This window comes from Gavialis gangeticus, unplaced genomic scaffold (genome assembly GCF_001723915.1).
Source record: "Gavialis gangeticus isolate Ggan-Ray unplaced genomic scaffold, GavGan_comp1, whole genome shotgun sequence".
NCBI lineage: Eukaryota > Metazoa > Chordata > Crocodylia > Gavialidae > Gavialis > Gavialis gangeticus.
Genome location: NW_017728996.1, coordinates 35189079 through 35198079, shown reverse-complemented (window position 1 = coordinate 35198079; position 9001 = coordinate 35189079). Strand labels below are relative to the sequence as shown.

The following is a 9001-nucleotide window of genomic DNA, read 5'->3' as shown; positions in this document are numbered from 1 at the left end:
AACCCATTTTTTTCCAGGTCACTAAAAATCTGGCAAAGTACTAAAAAAAAAAAAAAAAAACAAGGACTGATAATATAAAAAGAAGTTATTCAAACTTTAAAACACCTCCTCCAGAGAAATAGCTATACAGTCGGTTTATACTGGGTCAGTTACCAGCCTTAATAGGAACCCTTCTCTTTTAGAAAGTTCCTCCTTCAGTCCTAACAACTCAGCAGTTCATAATGGATAAATGGCAATTATTTTACTCACATTTATTTCGATTAAACTGCTCAGGAAAGGAATGCAACAAAAAATACTCTTAAGAATGACTAAAGCAGATTTGAGCAATTTTGCTTATGGGGAAAAATGCCTATTTTTCCCCTAAAAAAGCCAAGATGACCAAAAATAACTTCTTTTGTGAAGTGTGTTTCACATGTCCTGCTTTTTCTTTATTCTGAACACTGCTTGGGGGAAAAAAAGCAGACATTCAGTGAGCCCAAGAGAAATAGAAAACAGAATCTGAACCGGAGACCCTGACTGTTACTAAACAGCTACTTCATTGAAGAACCACTTCCATTGCATGCACCTCTTTTCATTTGTTGATGACGACAAGGCCCCAGACCTAAGATGCAGTGGCAATATGAGAAAGTCTCCCATACAGAGGACATCCTGTGATGCCCATGCTATTACCTGCCTGGGAGAGTAATGTAAGTCTAGCAATATACCTCACTCAGCAGGGGCATGTCATGTGAGAAGGAGGTGTTTTAAAGTTTCTTGGCCTTCAGTCTGTCAGCAACCCTTTTGTGCATTAGCCACTGTCAGAAAACCAGCCCTACTCTTCTGGTCAAAGAGGCAGCCACAGCTGAATCTTCTATAGCTCAATAGCGACACTAGAGGGAAAACCACAGGCAGCAGAGGGCATTGTAGGGTAATAAGAATCATGTCTGGCCTTTGAAGCACTGGGTGTAGCTGTAAGAAGAGAAGGCAGAGGCATTGCAAGCTTTTTCAGCACCTGGGGCAGGAAGGGCTGAGGGAGGGAGGAACTATACTGACCACTGGAGATCATAGGGAAAGGGGGAGGGAGAGGACAGGGAGAGGAGTCTCACTGGCTCTCCGCACTTGAGTGCAGCTGCTACTGCTGCTGCTTTAATAGCATGGGCTGGGCTGATGCCCCTGAGAGACAGGCAATAGCAGTGGGGGTCCTTTCTGGATCCCCATTTGCCCTCACCCCCTGGGGACAGAGCTGACCCTCCCATGGCAAAGCCCCCTGGGAGAAGACATGGCATCGTTCCACACCCCCTGCCCTGGACCAGATACAATGCTAGGCATGATGCTGCCCCTGCCAGGTTGCACAGGGCTCTGCATACTGTGGTAAGACTCCTGGTGCGGAGCGGGCCATGCTGGCACCCCCTCTAAGTCTGTGCCTGGGGTCTGGTGCCCTTCTCACCGCATCCTAGTTATGTTACTGAGCAATAGTGCCACATGGTCCATGATGAGGGTGTATGCACCCTTGTTTAGCATAAACTGCTGCTTGGTCTTTTTAGACTTAAAGACAAGGTGATATCCCAGACTGATTATTCTTGGTTATTCAAGGATGTGTCTAGGAGTGGGATGTGTTGCAGGGGAAGGTAACAAAGCTGGACTTCCTAAATGGCAAGTCAGGAATTTATCAGCAGCACCTGTGTATTTTTTTTACTCCTAACTAGATGATTGCAAGGTGCAATTGCTAATTTCAGATTTTATAAATCTGCTGTGCACCGTCTTCATTGTTTGCAGTCAGCTCTGAAGGCTGTAGGTATATCTTTAAAACCACATTGATTGCAATAATTTCCATAGAACATATAGGGCAAGGGGGGAAATCCAGATCTAAGTTATCTGCAGGTTTAAGAAACTGCATCATATTTGCATTCTCTCTCTCGCTCTCATGTTGAAAGCAATAGTGTGATTGTTATTAAATTAAAACCTGGGTGAATGTTGTGCTTGGATGGGTGGAAAGGACCCTACAGGCTGAATCTCTTGTTGGTTTGGGAAAAGTTCTGCCTGGTCTAGTACAATAACATTTGCTATACTTTCTTGGCTTATTGCATTCATATTTTCACAGCACAGGATGCCAAATCTCATTATCTTTAACCGATTTCACTTATTTCCTGTTGTACTCTGCCTCTTGACAATGGCTTTGCATGCCTCCAAAAAGTGTAGTGAGATACTAAGACAGTCTCCCCTACTGCCAGAAGACATCATAGGTATGATAGCAATTGCTTAAATTTGCAACCTCTACATAATAGCCATTGCAGCAATACAAACATACCTCTCTACTGCCAGAAAACTTGCATAACTGTGATAACCTGCACATAATACCTATACAGAGCTGCTGCATAGGTAAGATAGCCTGCTGATAGTGCCCAAAGGCATCAGAGTGATACACAGTGCACATATTCATACCAGAAGCCATCCCATTGGCATGAAGTGCAAACTTAGCTATGCTGAAATGGAAGACTCATGAAAAAGAAACACTGCGGTTGCATCCAGCACCAAAGTTTCCGATCCTGCAGACTTTGTAGCAAGGCAGAACCTATTTGGAAAAAGATAAAGACAACTCACCTCCCAACCTTTGCCCATTCCAAAATCTTAAACTGAATCAAACCATTTCCAAGAGAAGAGAAGTTTTGGTTCCCACATGAAGTGAGATGGGAGATATCATTCCTGTTGAATCCTCCTACTCTACTTACTCAGGGTGGTCCCTGGGGAGACCCAAAGGAGAAAGGGCTAGGGAGGAATCCTCCGTCCAGTTTCACAAAGGTGACGCTGAGTATTGCCTCCTCCCGTGGAGCCACCACCCTCCTCATGCAAGGAAAGCCCACTATTTCTGCTGTCACAAGGGCTGTACAGTCAAAGAATGGGAAAATATATTTGTTCCTCACTGAGCAAAATGAAATGGTTTAAATAGGGACTATGAATTCTTATCCCATTACCTGGATTAGACTTAATGACCTATTTGTTCCTATGTGTTTATTGCTTGTTTGTTTGCCTCTGCAGCATTTCCCCCTGCCCCATTCTCTCCTTCTCACTTGTCTTTTGCATTCTACTTTCTCTCTCTTTTTTATACACAGCTTTATGAACATTTTCACTGCATCTGATGAAGTGAGCTTCAGCCCATGAAATCTCGTGCTATCTATCTACTTTGGCTAGTTTGTAAGGTGCAAATCTACCCTGCCTTCAGAATGAAATGACCACAAGATGGCAATATGAAACTAAACATCAGGGGAGGTTGCTCTGCTTCATGAACACCTGAAAACTTTCCTCTTAGTTTTACAGAATTTCTGTCAGTCCAATTTGAACCAAATTTTAGTTTTGCAAAACAAGTTTTTTATAAAAACCTGTTATCAATTAAAATGTCCCTGGGTCTTGTGTATTTGTTTCAGGGAAATAAATTACTTAATATTTTCAGAGCAGCAGATACTTCATTTTAAAAGTCTCCAAGATGTGTGCTAAAACCCTGCTTTGAAACTCCTCAGTAGCATATGAAACAAGCGAGCACTTGCTACCACATGCACACCAGAAAGGGAAAGTGACTGAAGGGAAAATGAATCTTATCTCATCTCATCTCATTCTTGTCTACTGTTCAAGCTGAGTGAAATGCAAAAGACAAATCTAGAACACGCATAGTGACATGCAATAGCATAACTGAGGAAAGCCGTATCTGGGGTAGCAGCCTTGGGTGCCATTTTGAGTGGCAGGGAAGGAGGGTGCAAAAATAGCCGCTACTGCAGCTGTGCACCACCACTGCCCAGAAGGCGGAGCTGCTCTGTTATGCCTCTGGTGACATGTAAATTAAAGTGGTATATTCTTTCTGTACAAGGTGTTTCTAGCTTAGTCAATAGCTCCTGGTTTGGGTTTAAACCCTTCTTGTGCTACATCTGCAAGTGGATTCCTCTTCCACGTCTCCTGTACGTACACTCCAGCACAGTGGCATTATTTATGTCCATTCTTTCTTTCTCTGCTGCTAGCTTTTCTAGCCTGTTCTTCCTCCACTCTTCCTCCACCCCAACCCACTTGGATATCCCTTGCAACTCACCCACTAACCACTATCTACATCCTGCTTAGGCTTGAAAAGGATGCATGTTGTATGTTCTGTGAGACTGGACTGTATGTGTTGTTACAACTGAGCAGGACAAAGAAGCTTGGATTAACAGACCAGTGCCTGAACCTGTAACCCTGTAACAAGCTGCTCCCATAACTGGTCACGTTAGGAGCTATCACAGAAGAGAGGAAGATGGAAGGGCTTTACCTCCATATGTGCAGAAGAAGGTCAAATATCTCTTTCTATCCCTCTATTACTTCCAACCACATGCCTGCATATCTCCCCCACCCACCCACAGCCCTTTTCTGTAATTCACATCCTCCACCTGGCATTGCATCTTTCAAGTGGAGCTACAATGATTTAATGTAATACAGATATTGCTATTATTTTAGAAATATATGATTTTTGACCTGACAAATGCATTTTTATTCAGAGTTAGACAAGAAGTTGTTTTCAAAAGATTAAAAGGAAGTACCCAGCTAGTGTTTCTTGTATTACTTTATATTCAGGATGAATAACACAAGTCATTACAAGAGAAACATTTTTATTAAAATCATATATAAATTGTTTCTCTGACTTCCTGTATGCTTGTTCATTTTCTGTAATCTCTTTGTTACAGATTTGCCATTACAGAAGAAAAATATTTTGGGTTTTTGTTTTTACAAAACACCAGTACTTTCTTCTCCACCATACATGGCTAAATGTTTACTAGTTAAGAAGACAGACATCAAGAAAAAGGAATTTTCAAAACAACCTTTAAGAAATACCTGTATATGTTTCACCATCTTCTTTGAAAGCACAGAGCTCTTATCTCTAGCTGCCATTTTAATTTCACTTGGCAGCCTGAGGCCAGCTGAATGATACAAAGTAGAACTTAGAGTCACATTTGCTATTAGTATCCGAAATTGAAGCTGCAAAATCTTAAGCTCTGCTCAATAATATGTTAAACATTTGTTTGGCTATATTGGCAGTGAATGCAAACACAGGCCTTGATCCTGTCAAGACTTATACATTTACTTTATTTCATACATGATATTGTCTAATGAATAGTCTATAAACTTTATAAATAGTCTCTAAAGGTGCACACCTATCCTGCCTTCTGATTGTCTAATGAAGTCAAAGAGGGTAAGTTTTTGCAGGATTGGGGCCCTAACCCCTAGAACTATGTGGGTCAAACCCTTGTTCCTGACAAATCACAAGGGTTTACCACAGACTATTAAATAGAAAAAGCATTTGACAGTATGGACCTAAGCAAAAACCTGCTTAAGATAATGCCAAGGCTCACACTAACTTCAATGAGTAGTACTGGATGAAACCATGTATACTTGATCCTGTACCACTTGAAGGGAACAGGAATCAGATTAGGTCCTAAATGAATATATAAAATATTTATTTTTTCCATCTAGATTACTACACAATGTTGGTGCTGATTGTCACTGTGTAATCTATTACGGAAATTCAAATAAGCACCAGTAAAGTACATTAAGAGATTAAAATACTCTTTGGAAATACTGTAAATGCATTACCAATCTGAATCTACTTATGCATGCTAAGTTATTAAAATCTAAATATATTAATTAAATTTGAAAGGTCAGTGGTCTTAACATCAGTAATAAAAATTCCTACTTGATGATAATTCATGATACAATGCATCTTATTTTTACCTGATATTTTCCAGAATTGTTTGGACTATCACTCTCTCAATTGACATCAAACCCTCCAAGTTTTACTGACATAAAGAAAGAAGGCACAAGTACACAACTGATATTAGTAAAATACTGCATACAGATCTTAAACCCCATCTCATTTTTATCTATTTAATATTTTAAAGGTCACAACACCTAAGGACAACATAAATGTTAAATTTCCTATGTTGCTCAAACAGATTAATTTTAGCCTATAACTATAAAATCACTATCTAGTTGACACACATATACACACACAAAGTATTTTTTAAATGAAGTAAATATGTTATTCTCTGATGGGATCTGGATTTTTAAAAAAATGGTTAATTAGGAGCCAGTTCTGTTCCAAATGAAACCAAAGAGAGACTGTCCATTGACTTCAAATGTAGCAAAATCTAGCTGGATGTTGAACTACCAAGTGATATTAATCTTTGGGGATTTCTTTTTTCTTACATTGGGTATTTTAAAAAGAACTTTGAATTAACAATACGAGAAAGTGCCAACATTTCAGAAGGTAACTCCCTAAACCTGCCCATGAAAACAGGGGCAGCACTGAAGCTCCTTTAACAAATTTGGCACCACCTCCAGCAATGTGTTTCTCTCATTTTACACCACCAACTCCACTGAAAACAACTGGAGTGATGCAACGGCTATCCATGGCTTTAGTAAATAAGAAGTATTTATCAATTTAGCTATCAAAAGTTTGCGTATGCCACTTACAGTAAAGATACAGACCTGTGGAACAGAAGCTCATGTCATTTGGTACATGCATTTAATTTAGATTACAGTTTGAATTGGGATTACAGCCTGTCTATTTAGACATGTACATGCCCTTTGTTCAGACAAAAGTTTGTAATCAGTCATGGACCTGATTCTCCCCACGTTGGTATTTCCTGCTTCATTTGGTGAATCTGTTTCTGTAGTTCATCCTTGTCAAGTTTCATTTTACCTTCTAAAACCTGCCGCAGGGACCCAATGCTCTCGTAGATAGCTGCAAAGCCTACGTGTAGACAGGAATTGAATTAGTTTTATTATTAAGCCTAGAAGTTAGACAAAAGCTATTTTTGTTTCAAGATCACAATTTAACAGTTCATTTAGTAGATTTTCATTGCCAGGGCACCAAAAGTTTTTAATGAAGACACAGGACTTTCTGCTGGTATAGATGGATGAAACTAAATTGAAGTCAATGAAACTGTATTCTTTTACGGATTACATGAGCCAGGAGTTGCTGAAAGAAATGTAAACATATCCTTTTTTCTTGGCTATTCCCAACAGATTACTGGGTTCCTTTTTTTTTTCTAAAGACAGATAAAATAACACGAAGGAAAAAAACTCTCGAGCTAATTGGGTTCCATTCTTTTCTTCTGTAGGTACTTGTGGATATGGCTGTTGAATATATATCTCATCTGTGCACCCATTGCATAGGCCATTATAAATCTGATCAAAAACCTGCAAACTATACTGAGATCTTCAAGTGAAATATACTTTAATGGAAAGTATTATTATTATTATAGCTAAATCACAAGTCACAGTAAAAGATTCAACAACTGTGGCCCTACCGGCATTAACTTCAGCTTTCATTTCTTTTATATCTTCATTAATTTCATTTTGAAGCTTGCTGATTCGAACATTTATTTTATCTTCAGTTTGTTTTGTTCCATGTGCTTCCATAGTTATTTTTTGGATTTCTTCTATTTTATCAAGTTTCACTGAGAGCTGGCTGAATTTCATCTCAATGGCATTTTCACTCATTTCCTGGGCTCAGTGAAAATAATTATAATTAGTTACTTTCAGATAATAAATTATATTAGTCATCCCCTAGACATGCAAAAATTCTCTCTTACCATCATCTCTGCAAACTGTTGATGTTTAAGAAATTACGAACAGTTAATAAAAACTCTCGCATTACCTTGGTCATCATTACAAATTACACTTTTAGAAACTAAAATTTTGGTAATTTTAAAAGTGATGTTCAAATTTACCTGATATTAAGGGATATTTTTTTTAAATCTCTTAGTCAATGGAAATTTTGTCACTTCTCTGATGAGACCAGAATTATGATAATATTTAGCACTTTTGAAAATCCCACTTTAATAACAACATTCTCTTATCATTAATAAGACCTCCATATACTTCCCTAGAAGTAATTTCAAAACATTTTATTATTTTAATACAGACACCTACAGTGTTTTCCTTAATGGTCAATGACAGCTGTTCAATTTTCTGTAAAAGATCTTTTTCAATTCGCTGATGTTCCTGTTCCAGCCAGGTACGTGCGGACAAAATCTGGGTGCTCAATTCCTCAACTGCATTTTTTAATCTAAAAAAATAAATAAATTAGCATGGAGCTCTGGAGACATAAAAGAGGTTATCAGAGGATCTGTGGCATTCTGATGACAATAATCATAAAAAACATATTTTCCTCACACCGTATTTAACACCATGTTCATGCAAAATTTTTAACTAACTAGGAAAAATAGATATGATTTCTATATAGCTGTTCCAAAAAATTAAAAAGGGAGACTGTAATACAATGCTAGTTTTACAAAACATGATAACAATATTTAAGTATGTATGATGCATACTCTTCATGAAACTGTATACCACAATTTTGAAAACAAGTGTGATATTCTATTCATTTTACTGTCCCTAAATGACTAAATAAGGACTACAAAATCTAGTTTTTAATCTATATAAATGAATGCAGTGTCCATTTGGTAAACAATCCACTTATGAAAAGTTTCTCTGTGGCTTCTCTTTTTTGAACTACTCAATCACATGAGTAAGAGGTTTGGAAGGGACCTCAGGACATCATCCAACCCAACCCCCTGCTCAAAGCAATACCATCCCCAGCTAGATCATCCCAGCCAGGAATTTGATGAGCTGGGCCTTAAAAATCTCCAGAGATGGGGAGTCCACCACCCCTCCAGGTAACCCATTCCAGTGCTTCACCACCCTCCTAGTGAGAAAGTTTTTTCCTAATATCCAGCTGAAAACTAGGGTTACCATAAGTCCAGGTTTTCCTGGACAAGTCCTATTTTTGGATCCACCAATCTCACTCTGGGTAGTATTTTAGAAACTGAACAAATGTCCAGGATTTTGCTCTGTTCGGCAGCTATGTTTTTTCTGGCATTTCCCAGCTTGCCCTAGCAAGGAGCTGCTTGGGGCTGGCGGAAGCAGGGGGAGGGTGATTGGATGCGGGGGACACCATGTGTCAGTGAGTACACATACGCATGTGGCCGGCATGCAATCAGGC

General features: G+C 38.9%; 1 protein-coding gene across 1 annotated transcript in view; it reads right to left on the bottom strand.

Annotated features, from left to right (window-relative positions):
• Nucleotides 1–6062: 6062 nt before the first annotated feature.
• The window catches only part of FAM81A (family with sequence similarity 81 member A), a 54424-nt gene continuing 51485 nt past the window's right edge, over nt 6063–9001 (bottom strand). The window contains exons 7-9 of the mRNA XM_019504319.1: nt 7930–8065; nt 7305–7500; nt 6063–6745 (exon numbers count right to left, since the gene is read on the bottom strand). Of these exons, the coding sequence (XP_019359864.1) occupies nt 6606–6745; nt 7305–7500; nt 7930–8065 (472 nt within the window). The 3' untranslated portion in view covers nt 6063–6605. The remainder of the gene's footprint in view (nt 6746–7304; nt 7501–7929; nt 8066–9001) is intronic.